General features: G+C 43.7%; 1 protein-coding gene across 1 annotated transcript in view; it reads left to right on the top strand.

Moving 5' to 3' along the window:
• APBB3 (amyloid beta precursor protein binding family B member 3) overlaps positions 1 to 26020 on the top strand; it is a 161911-nt gene that overhangs the window by 126968 nt on the left and 8923 nt on the right. The window contains exon 10 of the mRNA XM_069763769.1: positions 3006 to 3121. Coding sequence (XP_069619870.1) covers positions 3006 to 3121 — 116 coding nt within the window. The remainder of the gene's footprint in view (positions 1 to 3005; positions 3122 to 26020) is intronic.

Genomic DNA, 26020 nt, shown 5'->3' with positions numbered 1-26020 from the left:
TTAGAAAGTCCCAAACTGGGGAACACCTAACTCTTTGACGGAGAAATGCATGAGTTTCGGTACTCTGCGGAACAGTTTCCTGCCTTGTCCGTCTGGTCACCCCATTGCCTTTTCCTGTGTGTTTTCTGATACTGCTGATCTCTCCCCCTTAGCGCTGCTGGCCTCGCTCTACATGCCAGCTTCCCAAGTTGGGTCAGTGACTTCATCATCCACCACCTCATCTAGCACCACCACACCCTGGTCCTCCTAACGTTGTGACTTAGCAGCAGCAAGACTAAAGGTACCTTCACACATAACAATATTGTTAACGATATCGTTGCTATTTGTGACGTAGCAACGATATCGTTAATGAAATCGTTATGTGTGACAGCGACCAACGATCAGGCCCCTGCTGGGAGATCGTTGGTCGCTGAATAAAGTCCAGAACTTTATTTCGTCGCTGGACTCCCTGGAGACATCGCTGGATCGGCGTGTGTGACACCGATCCAGCGATGTCTTCACTGGTAACCAGGGTAAACATCGGGTAACTAAGCGCAGGGCCGCGCTTAGTAACCCGATGTTTACCCTGGTTACCATGCTAAAAGTAAAAAAAAACAAACACTAGATACTTACCTACAGCTGTCTGTCCTCCAGCGCTGTGCTCTGCACTCCTCCTGTACTGTCTGTGAGCCGGAAAGCAGAGCGGTGACGTCACCGCTCTGCTTTCCGGCTCACAGACAGTACAGGAGGAGAGCAGAGAAGCAGAGCGCAGCGCTGGAGGACAGACGGCTGTAGGTAAGTATGTAGTGTTTGTTTTTTTTAACTTTTAGCATGGTATCCAGGGTAAACATCGGGTTACTAAGCGCGGCCCTGCGCTTAGTTACCCGATGTTTACCCTGGTTACCGGCATCGTTGGTCGCTGGAGAGCGGTCTGTGTGACAGCTCTCCAGCGACCAAACAGCGACGCTGCAGCGATCCGGATCGTTGTCGGTATCGCTGCAGCGTCGCTTAATGTGAAGGGGCCTTTAGCGACAACTGTATCTCATCATCTTCGTCCTCCTTATCAGCTGTCATCAAAGTAAAAAAGGAGTACTTCGAGAAATCTAATGATTAACACATTCTATTTTGTTTCACACATGTTTCTTTACTCCTTGTTTCTACATTTGCTTGTTCATGATTTTGATGCCTTCAGTTTGAATCTACAATGTGCACATTCCAATAAGAAAAAGGAAACAACGGCATGACTTTTGACTAATACTATTGTAGCGTTTCCCTTAATTCAGGTCTTAGGGGACACTCGCTTGGCACGGGATTAACGCATACAGGCACGGTTTTTCCACACATAATGGTCCATTCGGTTTATTAAATACAGCATAAACTGTATCTCGAACAGTTCATTATATCGCCATATCAGAATATCACATACAGCTTTACATAGCCTTCAGTGGTCACACTGGTATCTCTCTCCAGACACCAGATGACTTCGCAGTTCAGCAACTGCCCTATGTTAGCGCACACAGTTCTTTTCCCCATACCTGGGGTTACCTCTTAGGAGCTCCTGCTCCACAGGTTGAATCCACGTCAGTCCAAGGTCCACAACAGGACCGTCCAGGTCGATGGTCTCACAGTGCTTCCAGGACGACTCCACTCCCAGGAGCCTCCAACACTGACCGTCCAGGTCCTACAGCACACAGGCTACTCAGTGCCAAAGCCCAACCATGTGCTATTCAGGAATTCCCAGGATTTCCAACACAGGCCTCCAGGGCCTTGCACTTGGACCATTCAGATCCAAACACAGGAACAAACGGATGTAGGTGTTTGTGTCTAACGATCTATATAGCGGGTGAGATAACTGTTGAACACAATCCACACATGCAAAGAAATCAAACTGTAGATATCCATAAATTAATTTGTAATAATGAGAAATGACAGAGAGAAAAAGTATTGAAAAGGCTTACTGAAACTGAATTAATATTTCGTACAAAAGCCTTTGTTGATTATAAAAGCCTCAAGATGCCTCCTGTATGGAGAAACTAGTTGCACACATTGCTCTGTTGTGATTTTGGCCCATTCTTCCACACAAACACTATTCAAATCCTGAAGGTTCTGGTCATATGAGATCCTACATTATACTGCAGTTCTGTTCCATATGTACTGTGTTTCTTCAAAAATTAGACCTAACCCACAAATAAGCCATAGCGTGATTTTACAGGATTTTTGGAGTATGCTTGCAATATAAGCCCTACTCAAAAATAAGTTATGGCCGGCATTGGGAGGAAATTGGGCAATTGCCAAGGGCCCCCACTCTCTCAGGGGTCCCCAGTGTTTCTATTTTGAGGTTGACTGCTTAAGGACCCTTGGTGAGATCACGATCATGTCGCCATGTTGTCACCAAAGGTCCTATAACTGCTGGAGTCCAAAGGAACAGAAGAGGAGACATGCTGGTGTGTACCGTATGTACATGTGTATGTGCAGTATGTGTGTATATACGCGTGTGTGTGCATATACATGTGTATGTGCAGTGTGTGTATGTACATATGTATGTGCAGTATGTGTGTATACAGTATACGTGTATGTCCATATACATGTGTATGTGCAGTGTGTGTGTGTGTATTTATTCATATGTGTGTGTGTCTGTGTATGTACACAATGCCTAAATGGGGATGAGTTGGCAGATATACTGAGCATTTCTGCACCAGAGCCAGCATAGCCATGACTGCTGTGCGCTACTTCTGGAATCCTGGTGATCTAGATAACAAGGCAACTTCGTGAAAAATGACATTGTAAATGGAAGTTAGAGTAAAGCGGGGCTGCTGTTCATGAGTTAGGTACTGTTTGCACCTTCACATCATGTATGGATCCTTTAAGTCAGATTTATTTTATATCTTCAGAGAATTTTCCTCTCTATCAATCAAACACTTTTGGTGAATGGAGCCCGACAAATAAGTTTGACCCATATGCCGGGAGCAACTATTACCGTATACACAGTACATCGAACAACTGAAGTGCCTGTCTTTATCTTTCAGGAATGGATGTCTTAAATAGTGCAATAGAGGACATGATCAGTACCACACTCAGGGAACACTGGACTGAAGCGGTCATTGAAGTGACTGATACGGTGCTGGCCGTACATCCCAGAGAGGTAATTCACTCATTCTTGTCCTTACTCCAAATACACGAGACATAACCAATGTGAACGTTGGCCAATAATAAAGTATATGTCACAAGTAAATGATCAAACCCAGCCTTGTGACCTGTGGAGCCACTAATATATCTTTTACAGGGAATCTTTCATGAGATTCATGCTGCCCCAATACTTTGATAAACCGGCCATGGACAAAATGTCTCGGCTGATCATTCTGATGCCGGTCCTTGGCCAGCTTCTCTCCGCACCGCTCCATTTGACTAAGAGGGCATAGGTGAGTGAACTGACAGATGGCCGGGGACCTACTAGGCCACTGAGACACTTAATGGCTTTTCCAATTATGTTTACTCTCTAGTATGAAACTGGCTGTGATGATCCATCATCTGATTCATGTTGCTTGTGCTTCGGGCAGTATAAATCTGATGACAAGTTCCCTTTAAAGGAGCCTTTACCCCTTAGCGCAAAAGGACGTACATGTAGGTTGGTGTTGGCGTCAGCGTGTGTGAAGGGGGCTCAGGAGCTGAGCTACGATCATTTGTGGTAACCACATAGATACCGCTGATAGCGACATTTAAATGGAGACGTTGTCTGGGTGCACACGCAACGGTCACCTGCAATGAGATCATGGGGGACCGATGTAACACCATGGCAGCTGGCGGTCTGCTGGAGGTAGGTGCAGGTGATTTACACCATATTCTGCAATACTAATGTATGTCAGTCAATGGTATAAGCAATCAGATGATCACAGGCTAAGTCCCCTTAGGGGACAAAATAAATAGTTGGGAAAAAAAAACGTTTTTCAAAATTTAAAAATATATATATAAAAAAACTTGAATCACCCAATTTTCACCCATTAAAAATAAAGAAATTTAAAAAAAAAAAATATACGTTTTTGGTATTGCAAATGTATCAAAATGTAAAGTTAACCAAAATGGTAAATGCAGTAAAGAGAAAAAATAAACTAAAAAAACCTCCAGAATTGTGTTTTTTTCCAGTCACTTCACCTCCTTAAAAAATGTCATTAAAAAGATCAAAACATTGCATCACTGGTAACAATACAACTGTCAGCCCACCACACAAGTGAACAGCCCTCACACAGCTCCATCGACAGAGAAATAATTTTTTCCCCCCAAATATTCCAGTTCATTGTACCGTAAAACGAACAGTGTCTTTTAAAAGTACTTGTCCTCTAAAAAAAATCAGATATTTCACAGTACAAGTAAAAAGTTATGTCTCTTGAACGAAGGTAAGGAAAATGAAGATGCACACGGGTATCGGTCTGACAATGATAATTTGCTGATGATAAAATAGTCATTGTATTGAAACAGCAGCACACAGCCTAATAAGGGAGACATCACTGAAATCTGTGTCCCAGCCCCTACCTCATGCTGCCCTCAGATTACATAGCAATCATAGCTGCTGACAGATTCCCTTTAACCTGCAACCTGATCTTTGATTTTTTGTAAATTCTTTTTCAACAGAAAACAGAGATGTCAGGTTATTCTATGTGAATTCAAAGCCAGATGTGAATATACTGTGCCTCCTGAATATTAAATCATTATACTATGTCCCCTGAATGTATAATCAATATACTATGCCCCCAGAAAATATAATTAATATACTGTGCCCCATAAACATACAACTAACAGACTCTCCTATGTATACAGTAATGTGCATCATGAATATAAAATATAGTCTACCCTGAATATAAAAAATATACTGTGCCATACTGAATATTACAGAATCTCTCCCAAAGTTTTATCCTCTTAATACATTGCGGTCATCATATTATACAGCACTGTGTACTTACAATTGCTCATTTTGCCTTTCTACCCAGCTAATTCTTCTCTTTTCTCTGCTCTATGTAGAAACAGGAAGTCTCTTTTTGCTGCATGAGTCATCCTCCTCTTGAAGTCCTGACCCAGCTGCTCTTCCCACTTTTGCAATGATGACTCACGCGGGGAAAAATACTTTCTGTGTTTATATAGAGCTTAGAAGGATTCAGATAGTCCGTTTTTATTTATGTGAGGTCATATAGACCTAATGGAAAAGAGAAGAAATAGCTGGGTAGAAATGAGAAATTGTAAGTACACAATGCCGTATAATATGATGACTGCAATATATTGAGACAATAATCATTTTGATGGGAGTGCTTGTTTAATTTTAACGTCTCAACACCACTTGTGAATCCACCATATTTTTTTTTTTTTGCGTGGCACAAAAAACTATTATTCAGATCGATTATTTTACCTTATTTTGGGCAGCTGTGCCTTCAACGGGAAGCACTTGGAGTGGTGCAGTATTAGATTCACGGAAATGAGTCAGCAGACCAGAGAAGTGTCTAATATAATTGCAAATACACTTATCCTTCTTCCAAAGTCAGCGCCATTAGAAAAATTTATTGGGAATCCTTTCAAGATTGCGGTGGAGGCTCAGTGGCGATGCAGCAAGAGGACTGCAGAAGAGTGGAATTACTAATGGACATTAGGTCTGTAGGTCACTCACCGATGCAGGAAAATATATGTACATTATGTGCCCATATTTACACTATGTATGCACTAGTAGCTAGAATACGAGAGGCAGCCATTTCTTTTTTTTTTAATCAGATCATTTTTATTGTGAAATATTAAATACAAATCATAAAGATTTTATATGTTCCATACACAAATAACAATACAAAACATACACCTGATTGTTTGAAAAAAAAACATGTTCAAGTTCAAATGCCAAATTCTCTCTTTATACGGCTATCTTCATCATATCTGGGAATATTATGTTATAAGGAATAACAAGATATTTCAGTATAAGGTACTTGCAGTGGGGAAAATAAGCATTTTATGCACTGCCGATTTTGCAAGTTTTCCCACCTACAAAGAATGGAGAGGTCTGTAATTTTTTATTGTAGGTACACTTCAACTGTGAGGGACAGAATCTTTAAAAAAAAAAGAAAGAAAAGAAAATCACATTGTATGATTTTTAAATAATTAAATTGCATTTTATTGCATGAAACAAGTACTGTATTTTTCTGACTACCAGACCATAAGATGCACCCCAAATTTTGGCATGGAAAGTATCAGAAAAAAGATTTTTATGAGATGTGAGTCCGTCTTATTGTCCGAATTTAAAGTATCTTACCTGAGGGCCATTGATGGTACAGCAGGGTCACAGGAGGCATTGTCCCTTCCTCAGGAAGCCAGCGGCAGCAGATGTGGGGCAATTCTGCAGTCCTGGGGTGCGATGCTGCGGGTACGGTGTCGGCGGTGAGGCAGAGCAGCAGAGCAGGGTCCATTCCTCAGGATGCCAGAGGCAGAAATGTGTCTACACTGCTGTCTGGTGTCCATGCCGCGGCCCGGTGTCGCGGCGTGGACACCGGCATAGACACCGGACAGCGGTGTGGACACCGGGCTGTGGACACATTTCTGCCGCCTGCATCGTGAGGAAGGGACCCTGCTCAGTTGCCACCGCCGCCAATTCTGCTGCTGCAACGCCCCCGATAAGCCTGCGTCCGCACCATAAAATGCACCCCCCATAAAATGCACACCACCTCACTCCTGACCTCCCTAGCAGCATTTGAAAGCCGAGATCTGATTTTTGGGAGACTGTGGACCGGATCTCTGCACTAGGACCCATCTCCTTGCCTGACACCATGAAGCATGCCTCCTGCTCTTGAGAAGCCTCCGAGCACCAAGAGCTGGGAGGCGAGGTGGGCGTCCTGCCGCATCCCTGGGAGACCCCTGTGTGAATCCACTGCAGAATCAACCGATCCATCCTGCAACATCGCAGCATGAGGTGAGACAAAGTACCGGTCACTTCCCCCTCGTCCCCCCACATGTACCGGGCCTGGCGGGTAAGGAGAACCGGGTAAAGCTGAGATATCTTTGTACCTCACCTCCTGTGGTCTATATTACCACTCCTCTGGATGGTAGTCCTGGTATGGGTTTACCAGCCTGGTGATTCCCTCACAGTTTCCTTTACCGCAGTCACCATCTTGCTTTTTCTGTGGCACAAAATCCACCATTTTAAATGTCTCACCCCCTTCCCCTCGTGCTTTGCTGGTCTTCTGTTGCCGCACGGACATAATAATAAGTGACGCACAGCACTAATTATAAACAACAAGACTGGAAACAGCATGAACTTTGTTCTTTTACAGTGAAGAGCTAGAAGTTTCTTTTTGCTGCGGACTTACCCTCTAACAGCAACACTGCCATTTAGTGTTTAAGTGGAAATCAACAGCTCCAAACCCATCATTAAACTTCCCTAAAGCTTCCGAACAGTCTGCAAAGAATAACTCGACCTAATTATCAAGATATAAACAACGGTCCATTAAGGACACTATTATCAACTGCTTCCCAAGTAAAGGTATAGCAACCCGTATACCATCGAATTTATCTAACCATCTTGACTAGCAATAATAGAAATATCATCTTCACATGTATTATGGTGACATAAAACTCGCGCATAATCAGGTGGTGATACAATTGCTTACATGCTCACATCTCAATATGGTTAAAACACCTCAAAGAAAGTGTCACAGATCCTGAGAACACTTCAGTCTCGTGCAAACTGGGAGAACTTGACAAATTCTTGAAAGAAAAGCTAAATACTCATCAAAAACCTTCTCAGAAGATGGTTCCTCAATTCCCAGCCTCAGCAGCGGACACAGACTCTAGCAACGAAGAATTGGATTCTGACTCACTCAATGTGCGCAGAGCCAATATCCAGATCGTTCCTTAAAAAAACCACAGAGATGCAGTCCCTATTGCAAGAATTGTCAGGGCTCACACCTTATGATCTTAAATAGATAGGTCATCGGGTTGAATCCCTTGAATCTGTACAAACAGACCTATTTGACTTCTCTGAAACTCTAAAAGATCAAATGGTTCAACCTCAACACTAACTAAATTCTGCCATCCTTGCCATAGAAGACCAGGAAAATAGGAGCAGAAGCAAACAAGTAAGAATTAAACGTTTTCCAGAATCTTATGATCCAGACATCTTAAGTAAATCTCTAAATAAATATTTGCCTCTATAGTAGGCCCATAAAGGGCTGAGAACATAATCATTGAAAGTTCACAGAGCTGTAAAGCCCAAACCTAAATCTTTTGACCCCCCAAGAGACATAATCTGTGGTCTACTGAGCTCTGTTGACACCTTAGCCAGCCATCCTAACGAAGACTAGAGTGTTACCACCATTATATTACACTAGATGGTGACCCGATTCTAACGTATCGGGTATTCTAGAATATGTAGGTCAGGGCCGAATTTAGAGTTTCTGCTGCCCTAGGCACTTTTAGTGCTGCCTCCCCCATAGATGAGTATGACACTATCGGCAGTGACTTTGGCAAGAATCGCTGATGTGAAAATCGCCTTTTGCAGCAGATCCGGCAGTGTTTTCTGCATGTTCCGCATAACAGATCAATTACGGCAACACTGCGTTTGGCCTCATTCATTCCCTATGGGATTTGCGGCACTTGCGATGATCTGGCAAATGCGGTACCATACCTCCCAACTTTTGAAGAAGGGAAGGAGGTATAAAGTTTTCGGCGCGTGTAGTGCGCCGCGGCAAATTTTAGGTCACGCCTCTGACCACACCCATTTCACAAATAGTCACACCCATATCCACGTCCCAACCACACCCATTTAGCACTGCTGATCACACTGTTTTATATACAATAATTATAAACAAAAATATGGCCACACAGTGCTCCATACTGTATAATGGCCACACATGATGCTCCATACTGTATAATGGCCACACATGATGCTCAATACTGTATAACGGCCACCACACATGATGCTTCATACTGTATAATGGCCACACACAGTTCTCAATACTGTATAATGGCCACACATGATGCTCAATACTGTATAATGGCCACACATGATGCTCCATAATGTATAATGGCCACACAGTGCTCCATACTATATAATGGCCACACAGTGCTCCATACTGTATAATGGCCACACATAGTGCTCCATACTGTATAACGGCCACACATAATGCTCCATACTGTATAATGGCCACACATTATGCTCAATACTGTATAATGGCCACACATGATGCTCAATACTGTATAACGGCCACCACACATGATGCTCCATACTGTATAATGGCCACACACAGTTCTCCATACTGTATAATGGCCACACATGATGCTCAATACTGTATAATGGCCACACATGATGCTCCATAGTGTATAATGGCCACACATGATGCTCCATAATATATAATGGCCACACAGTGCTCCATACTGTATAATGGCCACACAGTGCTCCATGCTGTATAATGGCCACACATAGTGCTCCATACTGTATAACGGCCACACATGATGCTCCATACTGTATAATGGCCACACATTATGCTCAATGTTGTGAATTCAGCTTTTGGGCTCCCTCCGGTGGTTGTAGAGGGTAATGCAGTTGTGCCTGGACTGCAGGAGTGGACAGGTGTATCTACTAATTGCAAAACTGACTGGGGTATATAGCTTTGCGGGATCCTTTAGTCAGTGCCAGTTGTCCATTGTTCTTGAAGGATTCACTTCCCTGCTGGTCTCTCCAGTTTGCTGTGTTTTTCTACAAAGATAAGTCCTGGCTTTGTTTTTGCTGTCCACCTGCAGTGCACCTTATAGTTCTGTGCATTTTCATGTTTTTGTCTTGTCCAGCTTGGTCTGTGAAGGATTTTTTGCAGCCTAGCTATTTCTCTGGAGATGCAGATATACCCCCCATGTCTTTAGTCAGATGTGGTGATTCGTATTTTCTGCGGTGGATATTTTCTAGTATTTTTATACTGACCGCATAGTACTCTGATCTATTCTTTCTTTTTAGCTAGTATGTCCTCCTATGCTAAAATCTGATTTCATATCTGCGTATGTTATTTCCCTCTCCTCTCACAGTCAATATTTGTGGGGGGCTATCTATCCTTTGGGGATTTACTCTGAGGCAAGATAGGTTTCCTGTTTCTGTCTTTAGGGGTAGTTAGATCTTAGGCTGTGCCGAGGGGTCTAGGGAGTGTTAGGTACCCCCACGGCTACTTCTAGTTGTGCTGCTAGGTTCAGGGTTTGCGGTCAGTACAGGGACCACCTTCTCCAGAGTACGTCTCATGCTGCTCCAAGGCCACCAGATCATAACAGCTCAATACTGTATAATGGCCACACATGATGCTCAATACTGTATAACGGCCACCACACATGATGCTCCATACTGTATAATGGCCACACATAATGCTCCATAGTGTATAATGGCCACACATGATGCTCCATAATGTATAATGGCCACACAGTGCTCCAGAATGTATAATGGCCACACAGTGCTCCATACTGTATAATGGCCACACATAGTGCTCCATACTGTATAACGGCCACACATGATGCTCCATACTGTATATTGGCCACACATTATGCTCAATACTGTATAATGGCCACACATGATGCTCAATACTGTATAACGGCCACCACACATGATGCTCTATACTGTATAATGGCCACACACAGTTCTCCATACTGTATAATGGCCACACATGATGCTCAATACTGTATAATGGCCACACATGATGCTCCATAGTGTTTAATGGCCACACATGATGCTCCATAATGTATAATGGCCACACAGTGCTCCATACTGTATAATGGCCACACAGTGCTCCATACTGTATAATGGCCACACATAGTGCTCCATACTGTATAATGGCCACACATGATGCTCAATATTGTATAATGGCCACACATGATGCCCTATACTATATAACGGCCACACATGATGCTCCATACTGCATAATGGCCTTTGGCCACACATGATGCTCCATACTGTATAACGGCCACACATGATGCTCCATACTGTATAGCGGCCACACATGATGCTCAATACTGTATAATGGCCACACACAGTTCTCCATACTGTATAATGATCCCACATGATGCTCAGTACTGTATAATAACCCCCTCCTGTATGCATGGCTCATATCCCCCCCTCCTGTATGCATGGCTCATATTCCCCCCTGAATACATGGCTCATATTCCCCTCCTGTATGCTTGGCTCATATTCCCCCCCTGTATGCATAGCTCAGATCCCCCCCCTGAATGCAAGGCTCATATTCCCCCACTGTATGCATGGCTCATATTCCCCCCCTGTATGCGTGGCTCATGTCCCCCTCCCTGAATGCATGGGTGGCTCTGGCTCATCTCCCATCCCCCCCGTATGCGTGGATCATGTCCCCCTCCCTGTATGCAGGGGTGGCTCTGGCTCATCTCCCATATGATACCCCCCTGTACGCGTGGTTCATCGCCTGCTCCCATCTTGCATGGCTCGTCCTCTCTCCCCCCTGACCAGCCGCCCCCAGGCTCCATGCATGGCTCATCTTCATCGGCTCCCCGCCGCTCCGCGCTCCTATCTTGTATGGCTCGGCTGCTCCCCGTCCATGGTCCTCCTTCATCCTCCCCCCGCCGTCCTCCCACCCTGGCTGTTACATCATACTCACCTTTGTCCTTTTCCACACCGCGCGGAACGGAATCCTCTCCACCTCTGTCCCGGCGCAGCACCCTCGTCCTGTGTGAGCGGTCAGGTGGTACCGCTCATTAAGGTCATGAATATGCACATATTTATGACCTTAATGAGCGGTACCACCTGACCTCTCACACAGGACGAGCTGCAGTCGGCCGACGCTGAGACCAGACCAGGCATCGCTGGAGCTAGCTAGGTGAGTATGTATGATGACTCACTCATGACTCATACACTGTATGATGTCGGGGCAAGGGCGGGGGGGGGGGGGGGGGTTAATTAAGGTGACCCCACCGGACTTCATAAAAAAACGAAAAAAAAAACCCTCGCTCTGGTGCCGCCCTCCGCATCGTCCCCGCCCTAGGCACGTGCCCTCGAGTGCCTAGTGGCAAATACGGCCCTGATGTAGGTAGTATATCGCACAGGCTACGTACTATATTGTTCAGTGGCGTAGTATATAACACAACCGACGTAGTATATAACAGAGCTACGTAGTATGTAACACAGCGTACGTAGTATATAGCAGAGCTACGTAGTATATAACACAGCCACGTAGTATATACAGTTATATGAAAAAGTTTGGGCACCCCTATTAATCTTAAGCTTAATGTTTTATAAAAATTGTTTTTTTTACAACAGCTATTTCAGTTTCATATATCTAATAACTGTTGGACACAGTAATGTTTCTGCATTGAAATGAGGTTTATTGTACTAACAGAAAATGTGCAATCTGCATTCAACAAAATTTGACAGGTGCATAAGTATGGGCACCCTTATCATTTTCTTGTTTTAAATACTCCTACCTACTTTTTACTGACTTACTAAAGCACTTTTTTTGTTTTCTAACCTTATTGAGCTTTGAACTTCATAGCCAGGTGTATGCAATCATGAGAAAGGCTACTTAAAGTGGCCACTTGCAAGTTGTTCTCCTGTTTGAATCTCCTCTGAAGAGTGGCATCATGGGCTCCTCAAAACAACTGTCTAATGATCTGAAAACAAAGATTATTCAACATAGTTGTTCAGGGGAAGGATACAAAAAGCTGTCTCAGAGATTTAACCTGTCAATTTCCACTGTGAGGAACATAGTAAGGAAATGGAAGAACACAGGTACAGTTCTTGTTAAGGCCAGAAGTGGCAGGCCAAGAAAAACATCAAAAAGGCAGAGAAGAAGAATGGTGAGATCAGTCAAGGACAATCCTCAGACCACCTCCAGAGAGCTGCAGCATCAACTTGCTGCAGATGGTGTCACTGTGCATCGGTCAACTATACAACGCACTTTGCACAAGGAGAAGCTGTATGGGAGAGTGATGCGAAAAAAGCCGTTTCTGCAAGCACGCCACAAACAGAGTCGGCTGAGGTATGCAAAAGCACATTTGGAGAAGCCAATTTCTTTTTGGAAGAAGGTCCTGTGGACTGATGAAAACAAGATTGAGTTGTTTGGTCATACAAAAAGGCGTTATGCATGGCGGCCAAAAAACACAGCATTCCAAGAAAAACACTTGCTACCCACAGTAAAATTTGGTGGAGGTTCCATCATGCTTTGGGGCTGAGTGGCCAATGCCGGAATCGGGAATCTTGTTAAAGTTGAGGGACGCATGGATTCCTCTCAGTATCAGCAGATTCTTGACAATAATGTTCATGAATCAGTGACAAAGTTGAAGTTACGCAGGGGATGGATCTTTCAGCAAGACAATGATCCAAAACACCGCTCCAAATCTACTCAGGCATTCATGCAGAGGAACAATTACACTGTTCTGGAATGGCCATCCCAGTCCCCAGACCTGAATATCATTGAACAACTGTGGGATCATTTGAAGAGGGCTGTCCATGCTCGGCGACCATCAAACTTAACTGAACTGGAATTGTTTTGTAAAGAGGAATGGTCAAAAATACCTTCATCCAGAATCCAGGAACTCATTAAAAGCTACAGGAAGCGACTAGAGGCTGTTATTTTTGCAAAAGGAGGATTAGTAGATCCTCCTTTTGCAAAAATAACAGCCTCTATTCGCTTATTAATGTCACTTTTCTGATGGGGTGCCCATACTTATGCACCTGTCAAATTTTGTTTGAATGCAGATTGCACATTTTCTGTTAGTACAATAAACCTCATTTCAAGGCAGAAACATTACTGTGTCCAATAGTTATTAGATATATGAAACTGAAATAGCTGTTGCAAAAAAAACTATTTTTATAAACCATTAAGCTTAACATTAATAGTGGTGCCCAAACTTTTTCATATAACTGTAACATAATCACGTAGTGTATTGCACAGGTACGTAGTATATTGGTAAGCCACGTAGTATATAGCAGAGCCACGTAGTATATTGGACAGTCACATTGTATATTGCCCAGCCACATAGTCTATCAGCGACTTGGATTTCCATGACAGACAGAGGCCGTGACCAATGAATATCCGTGACAGACGGAAGTGACCCTTAAACAATTATGAAGTAGATAGGTCTCAACCTTCCCTCATACTGCGGGACTGTCACGATTTTGAGGCTGTGCCCCACAGACCCGCACAGGACTTCACCTCTCCCACACAGCCAGCAGAAGCAGCCAACACGCCCCCTTGTATTAGGCGACACCCCCTCCGTATCTTCTTCTTCTGATGCGGTGGTCAGAGAGGGAGAGAGGATATTCTGAGGTGCGTGTGCGTGTGCATGTGTACTGCACACATACATGCAGCTGGCCCTGCTATGCTTACAGTACAAGTCATTATAACCAGTGGTAGTGACAGCAGTTAGAGCAATCCAGTGCAGCCTGTTAGTGATAGCCACAGTATATATATATATATATATATATGTAAAAAAAGGGAACAGCACAGCTTTAAACTTATCTGCGGGTGCAAAGCCTTTAGGGAGCCCGTCCACCGGCTATCCTCAGTCCATAGATTCAAACAGAAAATAGGCAGCACTCCATAGTCTTGGATATCTTGTGCAGTTTATTCAGACCCACATGTCTTAATCGCAACGTTTCGGCTCAGACTGAGCCTTTCTCAAGCAGTGAGTGAACCATTTGTGTGCATATAAATACATTCCAAACCATAACCATCCTTAATTAGCCATTAATGAACAGTACATGTGCTTTTAAATTTCTTATACAAATTTCAGTTAGTATCATAAAGTGCTACAGTGCATACCTTCTGTGCAAGTGTTGCTGTGTAAACTATACATTACTTTATTTGTGGAGCTGCTTACCGGCAATGGAGGATATCTACACACATCTCGGCGTTCTCTATGCGCAACTGCGCATGTCCGCTACGTCACCGCTCTGTGTTAGACCGCGGACCAATCAGCGTCTACGGCGCCTGCGCAGTAGCGCTATGTATCACCATATTGGTAGTGGCAACTCATACAGGAAGGTCAATTCCTCAGTCGGATGACAGCGCCTGCGCATACAGCGCTACTCAGCACTAACACCACCCTTTACTTGCCAACAAAGATTCCAGCCACTGCGGGACCATATTAAGTATAAGGCTGTGGTCCTCACAAACTTCACCACGCATAACAATGCTTTTATTAGTTCGTGCCCTATGGACATTCTGGCGCTAAACATCGCCCTGACACTACGGGCTCAACCATAAATTAGCTGATGTCCGTAGGTCATACAATCAAACGCCTAGCATCAGGTCAACCCTCTAAGGTCAGCCCACCCCAGGCTTAGACTGTATTAGCGATAGCGTTGACGTCCCGGCATATACACTATACTGAAGTTAGAGGTAATAGACCACTGCTATGTAGTATTTTGACTGCTTTATTTATTAATCCATGGTCCAACACAGTATGGGACAAAAATAACAATAGTCTTCCAATCCAAATATATAATTATATGTCCTCCATGCCCGCAAGCATTTCTCCACTGGTCTTCCGCTATACTAGAGGCATCAGACGAAATCTAAAATTAGAGAAATACAATTACGTGAATTACATAGTATTCTCTAAACTTAAAAACAGAAAGTCACATTACTGACTCATAGGGACTCTATATAATATACAACGGAGTTCATACACGTTATTAGATTATTGTATGCATTTTAAAATCGGCGTTAAGTCCTCCCGGTCTCAAGGTTTTAAGTTCATAAATCCACATAAGTTCCTTTTTCTTTAATATCAGCTCCCTATCACCACCTCTTCTCTGTATCGGAACAGCATCTATGATTTTACATCTAAGGTCCTTTTCTGTATGTTTGCAATCAGCAAAATGTTTTGCAACAGGAAGATCCAATCTGTTCTTTCTTATACTGAATCTGTGCTGGTTCATTCTTGTTTTAAACTCGCATGTTGTTTCACCAACGTACCAGAGATTACATGGGCACATGAGCACATATATAACGTAGTCTGAGCTACATGTGAGGAATTGGTTAATATTATATATCTTTCCCGTTTTCGGATGTACAAATGTCGGTCCCTTAAGCATATATATGCAATTAACACAGTTCAAACAAGGGAAACATCCTTTTCTTTTACTCCCTGTAAGGTATCTCTGTGTATCTTTCTTTTTGGGGCCGATATCCGATTGTATGACCATGTCTTTGATATTTTTATTCCTCTTATATGAATAGAGCGGTAGCATTTTGAATTCGGGTATTTTTGGCAAGCATCTCCCCAGCATGGTCCAGTGTTTATTTATAATCTTAGACACTTCCCTACTTTCCTCGGTATAGGTAGACACAAAGGGAACTCTATTCTGGGTATTTTTACGTCTACCACATGGTTCTCCACGTATTAGTTGCAGTCTCTCTTTTTCCATAACCCTATTTTTTGTTTGTTCTAATAGTCTCTTGGGGTAGCCTCTATTCAAGAATTTCTTAATTAACTGGTCTATTGTTTTGTCAGCTACATCCTCTTCCTTTACTATACGTCTAACCCTGAGTAGTTGACTAACGGGGATTGATCTTTTCATTGAGCAAGGGTGTTGACTATCATATAGGAGCAAATTGTTCCTATCTGTATTTTTCACATATATATTGATATATATGTGAAATATATATATATATAGATTGCAACTAATACGTGGAGAACCATGTGGTAGACGTAAAAATACCCAGAATAGAGTTCCCTTTGTGTCTACCTATACCGAGGAAAGTAGGGAAGTGTCTAAGATTATAAATAAACACTGGACCATGCTGGGGAGATGCTTGCCAAAAATACCCGAATTCAAAATGCTACCGCTCTATTCATATAAGAGGAATAAAAATATCAAAGACATGGTCATACAATCGGATATCGGCCCCAAAAAGAAAGATACACAGAGATACCTTACAGGGAGTAAAAGAAAAGGATGTTTCCCTTGTTTGAACTGTGTTAATTGCATATATATGCTTAAGGGACCGACATTTGTACATCCGAAAACGGGAAAGATATATAATATTAACCAATTCCTCACATGTAGCTCAGACTACGTTATATATGTGCTCATGTGCCCATGTAATCTCTGGTACGTTGGTGAAACAACATGCGAGTTTAAAACAAGAATGAACCAGCACAGATTCAGTATAAGAAAGAACAGATTGGATCTTCCTGTTGCAAAACATTTTGCTGATTGCAAACATACAGAAAAGGACCTTAGATGTAAAATCATAGATGCTGTTCCGATACAGAGAAGAGGTGGTGATAGGGAGCTGATATTAAAGAAAAAGGAACTTATGTGGATTTATGAACTTAAAACCTTGAGACCGGGAGGACTTAACGCCGATTTTAAAATGCATACAATAATCTAATAACGTGTATGAACTCCGTTGTATATTATATAGAGTCCCTATGAGTCAGTAATGTGACTTTCTGTTTTTAAGTTTAGAGAATACTATGTAATTCACGTAATTGTATTTCTCTAATTTTAGATTTTGTCTGATGCCTCTAGTATAGCGGAAGACCAGTGGAGAAATGCTTGCGGGCATGGAGGACATATAATTATATATTTGGATTGGAAGACTATTGTTATTTTTGTCCCATACTGTGTTGGACCATGGATTAATAAATAAAGCAGTCAAAATACTACATAGCAGTGGTCTATTACCTCTAACTTCAGTATAGTGTATATGCCGGGACGTCAACGCTATCGCTAATACAGTCTAAGCCTGGGGTGGGCTGACCTTAGAGGGTTGACCTGATGCTAGGCGTTTGATTGTATGACCTACGGACATCAGCTAATTTATGGTTGAGCCCGTAGTGTCAGGGCGATGTTTAGCGCTAGAATGTCCATAGGGCACGAACTAATAAAAGCATTGTTATGCGTGGTGAAGTTTGTGAGGACCACAGCCTTATACTTAATATGGTCCCGCAGTGGCTGGAATCTTTGTTGGCAAGTAAAGGGTGGTGTTAGTGCTGAGTAGCGCTGTATGCGCAGGCGCTGTCACCCGACTGAGGAATTGACCTTCCTGTATGAGATGCCACTACCAATATGGTGATACATAGCGCTACTGCGCAGGCGCCGTAGGCGCTGATTGGTCCGCGGTCTAACACAGAGCGGTGACGTAGCGGACATGCGCAGTTGCGCATAGAGAACGCCGAGATGTGTGTAGATATCCTCCATTGCCGGTAAGCAGCTCCACAAGTAAAGTAATGTATAGTTTACACAGCAACACTTGCACAGAAGGTATGCACTATAGCACTTTATGATACTAATTGAAATTTGTATAAGAAATTTAAAAGCACATGTACTGTTCATTAATGGCTAATTAAGGATGGTTATGGTTTGGAATGTATTTATATGCACACAAATGGTTCACTCACTGCTTGAGAAAGGCTCAGTCTGAGCCGAAACGTTGCGATTAAGACATGTGGGTCTGAATAAACTGCACAAGATATCCAAGACTATGGAGTGCTGCCTATTTTCTGTTTGAATATATATATATATATATATATCCTTTATATACTACAGCAGTTATGGAGTGAAGACAGTAGATAGCGGTGTTGTCTGAGTGCATGCAGAGTTCGCAGAGCTGGGCTACATTGCAATGTGCAGGATCTGTGCGGCAGCAGTGTGGACAGCGACAGGTGGTGAAATCTTTGCCTGCATTGTAAGCAGAGCTGCTGGGACACATCTACAACCCCAACTGTACACTGGCATCATCATGTGGGGTCATTATACTGTACGCAGCATCATGTGGGGGCCATTATACAGTATGGAGCATCATGCAAGGCCATTATACAGTATTGAGCATCATGTGGAACCATTATACAGTATGGATCATCATGTGTGGCCATTATACAGTATTGAGCATCATGTGAGGCCATTATACAGTATGGAGTACTATGTGTGGACATTATACAGTATGGAGCATCATGTGAGGCCATTATACAGTATGGAGCACTATATGGCCATTATACAGTATGAAGCACTGTGTGGCCATTATACAGTATTGAGCATCGTGGGGCCCTTATACAGTATGAAGTACTATGTATGGCCATTATACAGTATTGAGCATCATGTGGAGCCATTATACAGTATAGAGCTTCATGTGGGGCCATTATACAGTATGGAGCATCATGTGTCGCCATTATACAGTGTTGAACATCATGTGAGGCCATTATACAGTATGGAGCACTATATGTGGACATTATACAGTATGTAGCATCATGTGAGGCCATTATACAGTATGGAGTACTATGTGTGGACATTATAAAGTATGGAGCACTGTATGGCCATTATACAGTATGGAGCACTGTGTGGCCATTATACAGTATTGAGCATCATGTGGGGCCCTTATACAGTATGGAGTACTATGTATGGCCATTATACAGTATTGAGCATCATGTGGAGCCATTATACACTATAGAGCTTCATGTGGGGCCATTATACAGTATGGAGCATCATGTGTCGCCATTATACAGTGTTGAACATCATGTGAGGCCATTATACAGTATGGAGCACTATATGTGGACATTATACAGTATGCAGCATCATGTTGGGCCATTATACTGTACGCAGCATCATGTGGGGTCATTAGACAGTATGGAGCATCATGTGGGGCCATTATACAGTATGGAGCACTGTGTGGCCATTATACAGTATGGAGCACTGTGTGGCCATTAAACAGTATTGAGCATCATGTGGGGCCCTTATACAGTATGGAGCACTATATATGGCCATTATACAGTATGCAGCATCATGTGGAGACATTATACTGTACGCAGCATCATGTGGGGTCATTATACATTATGGAGCATCATGTGAGGCCATTATGCAGTATTGAGCATCATGTGGGACCATTATACAGTATTGAGCATCATGTGGGGCCATTATCCAGTATGGAGCATCATGTGTGGCCATTATACAGTATTGATCATCATGTGTGACCATTATGCAATATGGAGCACTGTGTGGCCATTATACAGTATTGAGCATCATGTGGGGCCATTATACAGTATGAAGCACTATGTGGCCGTTATACAGTATGGAGCATCATGTGTGGCCATTATACTGTGCGCAGCATCATGTGGGGCCATTATTCAGCATGGAGCACTGTGTGGCCATTATACAGTATGGAACACTGTGTGGCCATATTTTTTTCTGTTTATAATTATTGTTTGTGAAACAGTGTGATCAGCAGTTCTAAATGGGTGTGGTTGGGGCATGGATATGGGTGTGACTAGTTGTGAAATGGGTGTGGTCAGGGGCATGGCCTAAAATTTGCACGCACCGCTACCTTTGTCCCTCTTTGCCTTCTTCAAAAGTTGGGAGGTATGATATTATGACAAAAACTAGATGCAATTTTTTAAAGATATAGCACCGCCCACTCTGGCAAAGAGAAGAAGAATTAACCACAACTGGATGCTCTTTATGTGAACAAGCTAACATGCAGATGGCTTTATTCTTTTTGCCTCACCATACCAAAAGATGGCAAGCAAATTTACATTTGCACCCCAGGGATCTTCAAACATCTTGATGCACTCTGGGAACACAGCAAGTAGATGTCCCTTCCTGGATGTCTTTGCTTGAGAACTTCAATTTTCACCATCTCCAGAGACCAGAAAAATGGTTGTTGCGGGGGAAGGGAAATTCACCCAAGGCCAGAAGACAAATACCAAGACATCTTACTTCCTGATAGCTGGAGACAATATTCTTTTAACTTCCTTTAGTTCTTAATATAAAGGACTGGAACAGTCTGCATTCTGAGAACTTTACCTCCCATCCACTGTCTCTCAGTCCCTATTTCAAAGTCCTCCCCCCTTTTTTTCTTTTTCACCATCCTACGTTAACAAATGTTAACACTATCCAGCATAGTCAGCTCCTAAATTTGATAAAACATAACATTTAATATAGTTTATATAAAATACATGGCAGACAAACAAAGTGCTCATAAATACCAGTGCGCTTAATAAAATGGTACAATCTCACCCAGTTGTTAGCTCCTGATTCTCCAAGGTTCCATGTAGGACCTGGGTAGGTGAGACCGAGATGAAGAGGGGGGGAGGGGGGGGGGAGTATTCGGGGTCTTACTTCCATGTTGTGCCCTCTGCAGAAAACTCCCGCCCGGACAAGGGCAGTACCCGAGTAGAAATCTACTTCGTGGTGCCCATGATAAATATAGCCTCCCTGGGTAATGTGTCTTCCTTTCCCAACGCGTTTCCTCCCCTGTTCAGGGGGTTCATCAGGGGAAGTTATCCAGGCTCATTGAGGTCTCCTGCAGTGGCAGGTCTAACCTCCCTATGTGGTAAATGCCTCAGTATGAGGGTAAAAAGTCTCTCCAACTACTGTGGCATTTACCACACAGGGAGGTCAGACCAGTGTATTAGATACTGAAGTCTTCGGCGCACCCACCGTGAATCAATGATGTGCCGTACCTCGTACTCCAGCTGACCCTCTACCAACACTGGCGGAACATTGGAAGAGGAATCTTCTCTAACCGTCCCCACAGGTTTTAATAGGGACCTGTGGAAGACATTAGATATTTTGAAGGAAGTGGCAACTGTAATCTATAGGCCACCGGGTTGATCACCTCCACAATCTTGTACGGACCTATGAACCTGGGGCCCAGCTTCATAGAGGGTATCTTAAGCTTGATGTTACGGGTGGACAACCACACCTTCTCCCTCACTGCCAACACTGGAGCTGACCCCCTCCTCCTGTCCGCAAATCATTTGTACCTTTTCTGGGCTTTAGAGATGTTCCCCTGGACCTCCCTCCAAAGGGTTCTCAAATGTTGTACCATGGCCTCAGCACCAGGACAACCTGAGTCCATGCGGGAAAATTCCCCAAACTGCAGAATAAACCCATAATTGACCTGAAAGGGAGACTTTCCAGTAGACTGATTAATACAACAATTGAAAGCAAATTCTGCCATGGGTAATACCTCACACCAGTCTTCCTGTCTGGACGAGGCCAGGCATCTCAGTATTTGCTCCAACTACTGATTCGTGCCTTCAGTCGGTCCGTTAGATTGTGGGTAATAAGCAGAGGAGAATGATAAAGTGACCCCCAACTTCTTACAAAACGCTCTCCAAAACCTGGCCACAAATTGCACACCCCTGTCCAACACCACATTCACTGGTACTCCATGCAACCGAGCTATGGACTGTATAAATAAGTGGCCAAGGTTTCAGCAGCCGGTAATGCGGATAACGGTAAAAAATGGGCTTGTTAAGAAAACCTATCAACCACTACCCATACCACTGAGTTGCCCTTGGAAGGAGGAAGATTAGTGATAAAGACCATGGACAGATGTGTCCATGGCTTATCTGGAATTGGCAAAGGCACCAATTTTCCAGCCGCCCGGACTTGAAAGCATTTAGAGCAAGCTCATACCCCACAAGTACTCACAAACTTTTTGATATCAGCAACAAAAGAGGGCCACCAAAAACCCCTAGCCACTGCCCCCGGGTAGCTGCAATCCCAGGGTGTGCACTTAACACAGCATCATGAAACTCCTGCAGGAGTGTGAGACAGAAATATTTAGGTACAAACAATTTACCATGGGGGTTATTCCTGGAAGCTCGTGCTTGTGCTTCCAGAATCTCTCTCTGTAACTCAGATGAGACTTCTGCCACAACCACTCCCGGTTGAAGAATGGAGGAAAGGAGGTTCTAGAAGGGATGCAGAAGCAAAACTTCAGGATATGGCATCCGCCTTTACATTTTTAGACCCTGGTCAGAACATAAAGGTAAAATGAAATCGAGGGAAAAAAAAAGTGCCCACCGAGCCTGTCTGGGGGAGTCTACTCTTAGCGGACTCAATATAGGCCAAATTTTTATGATCAGTGATGACTGTAATGGGATGAACGGCTCCCTCCAAAAAAATGCCTCCATTCTTCAAAGGCAAATTCAACTGCCAACAATTCTCTGTTGCCGACGTCATAATTTCTCTCGGCCGAAGAGAATTTTTTAGAGAAAAAGGCGCAGGGTTTGAGGATAGTGAGGATGGGATAACACTGCCCCCAACCCCCACCTCAGAAGTGTCGACCTGTACAATAAAAGGTCTTGACGGATCAGGTTGTACCAACACAGGGGATGAAGTAAAACATTTCTTCAATGTCAGGAAGGAATTTTTTGCAGCCACGGCCTAATTTTTTACATAGGCCCCTTTGAGAGCGAGGTTCGTCAAGGGTTTCACCACCTGCCAAAACCCTTTAATGAACTTCCTATAGAAGTTAGCGAAGCCAAGAAATCACTGCAACCCCTTTAGGTCATGAGGTTGCACCCAATCCGTAAAGGTCTGAACCTTCCTAGGATCCATGCGGAACCCCTCCCCTGATATAATTAATCCCAGAAAAGACAGTTCCTGCACAAAGAACGAGCATTTCTCCTGTTTAGCGTATAAGTGGTTCTCTCTATATCAGAATGTCATCCAGGTAGATGACTACATAATGCCCAATCAGGTCAGAAAAAATCACATCAATAAAATTCAGGAAAACAGTAGGGAGGTTAGTGAGACCGAAAGGCAATACCAGGTTTTCAAACAGTCCCTCGGTCGTCAGGAATGCTGTTTTCCATTCATCCCCCTCCCAGACCCTTATAAGGTTATAAGCCCCCCGTAAGTCGAGGCACGGTCGCAAACCACCATTCTTTTTCTTTACAAAGAAAAATCCTGCTGCCACGGGTGAGACAGAAGGCCAAATATGCCCCTTACGGAGGCTCTCTGAGATGTACTCTTTCATGGCTGGTGCTCAGGCCCGGACAAATTAAACAGAAGAGCCTTAGGTAATTTGGCTCCTGGGACTAAATCTGCCTATGCAGCATCAATAGTAAAAAGATAGAACCTTAAAAACAATAAAAATAATAAAAAATCGTGATATTCTCACCTTCCGGCGTCCCCGGCAGTCTTCCCGCTTCTTGCGATGCTCCGTTCCCAATAATGCATTGCGGCAATGACCTCAGATGACGTAGCAGTCTCGCGAGACCGCTACGTCATCACAGGTCATTTTTGCAATGCATTATTGGGAACGGAAGCATCGCGAGGAGCGGGAACGCTTCGAGGTACACCGGAAGGTGAGAATATTATGACTTTTTATTTTAATTCTTTTTTTTAACAATTATATGGTTCCCAGGGCCTGGAGGAGAGTCTCATCTCCTCCACCCTGGGTACCAACCGCACATGATCCGCATACTTCCCACATGGTGGGCATAGCCACATGCGGAAAGTAAGCGGATCAATGCATTCCTACGTGTGCGGAACCCCCGCGATTCCGCACAAAGAATGAACATGCTGCGTTTTTTTCCGGAATGCGATTCCACTGCAGAAAAAAACGCAACATGTGCACAAAAATTGTGGATTGTATTCTAATAATATGATGCTTAATGTCTGCCTTTTTTTCGGTTTTATCGCGTTTTTATAGCAAAAAAACGCAAAAAATCCTGAACGTATACACACAGCCTTAAAGTAATGAATATTCACCTCACTCCATTCCCATAGGCTGGAGAGAGGTGAATATTCATTACCTTAATGAGCGAGGACACGTGATTACTCGGCCGCAGAAGCTGCTGGAAGCCAGAACAAGATGCTGCAAGGGCACGCAGGGAAGGTAAGTAGGATTTTTTTTTATTAATGCTTTTCTCATGGGGGTCATACATACAAGGATGGGAATAAGGAGCCATGCATGCAAGGATGGGAATACGGAGACATGCATACAAGGATGTGAATAAGATGCCATGCATACAAGGATGGGAATAAGGAGCCATGCATATAAGGATGGGAATAAGGAGCCATGCAGACAAGGTTGGGAATCAGGAGCCATTGATACAAGGATGGGAATAAGGAGCCATGCATACAAGGATGGGAATAAGGTGCCATGCAGTCAAGTATGGGAATAAGGAGCCATGCCGACAAGGATAGGAATAAGGACCCTTCAGACAAGGATGGGAATAAGGAGCCATGCAGACAAGGATGGGAATACGGAACCATGCATACAAGAATGGGAATAAGATGCCATGCAGACAAGGATGGGAATAAGGTGCCATGCAGACAAGTATGGGAATAAGGAGCCGTGCAGACAAGGATGGGAATAAGGAGCCATATAGACAAGGATGGGAATAAGGAGCCATGCAGACAAGGATGGGAATAAAGGGCCATACAGAAAAGGATGGGAATACGGAACCATGCATACAAGGATGGGAATAAGGTGCCATGCAGACAAGGATGGGAATATGGAGCCATGCAGACAAGGATGGGAATATGGAACCATGCATACAAGGATGGGAATAAGGAGCCATGCATACAAGGATGGGAATAAGGTGCCATGCAGACAAGGATGGGAATAAGGAGCCATACAGACAAGAATGGGAATAAGGAGCCATGCAAACAAGGATGGGAATAAGGGGCCATACAGACAAGGATGGGAATAAGGAGCCATACAGACAAGGATAGGAATAAGGAGCCATGCAGACAAGGATGGGAATACGGAACCATGCATACAAGGATGGGAATGAGGTGCCATGCAGACAAGGATGGGAATAAGGAGCTATGCATACAAGGATGGGAATAAGGAGCCATGCATACAAGGATGGGAATAAGGTGCCATGCAGACAAGGATGGGAATAAGGAGCCATACAGACAAGAATGGGAATAAGGAGCCATGCAAACAAGGATGGGAATAAGGGGCCATACAGACAAGGATGGGAATAAGGAGCCATACAGACAAGGATAGGAATAAGGAGCCATGCAGACAAGGATGGGAATACGGAACCATGCATACAAGGATGGGAATGAGGTGCCATGCAGACAAGGATGGGAATAAGGAGCTATGCATACAAGGATGGGAATAAAGAGCCATGCATACAAGGATGGGAATAAGGAGCCATACAGACAAGGATGGGAATAAGGAGCCATGCAGACAAGGATGGGAATAAGGAGCCATGCATACAAGGATGGGGGCGAGGAGCCATGCAGACAAGGATGGGAATAAGGAGCCATGCATACAAGGATGGGAATAAGGAGCCATGCAGACAAGGATGGGAATAAGGAGCC

This window comes from Ranitomeya imitator, chromosome 4, assembly GCF_032444005.1.
Source record: "Ranitomeya imitator isolate aRanImi1 chromosome 4, aRanImi1.pri, whole genome shotgun sequence".
NCBI lineage: Eukaryota > Metazoa > Chordata > Amphibia > Anura > Dendrobatidae > Ranitomeya > Ranitomeya imitator.
The sequence above is the reverse complement of the archived record's forward strand: the minus strand, read 5'-3'. Positions and strand labels throughout refer to the sequence as shown.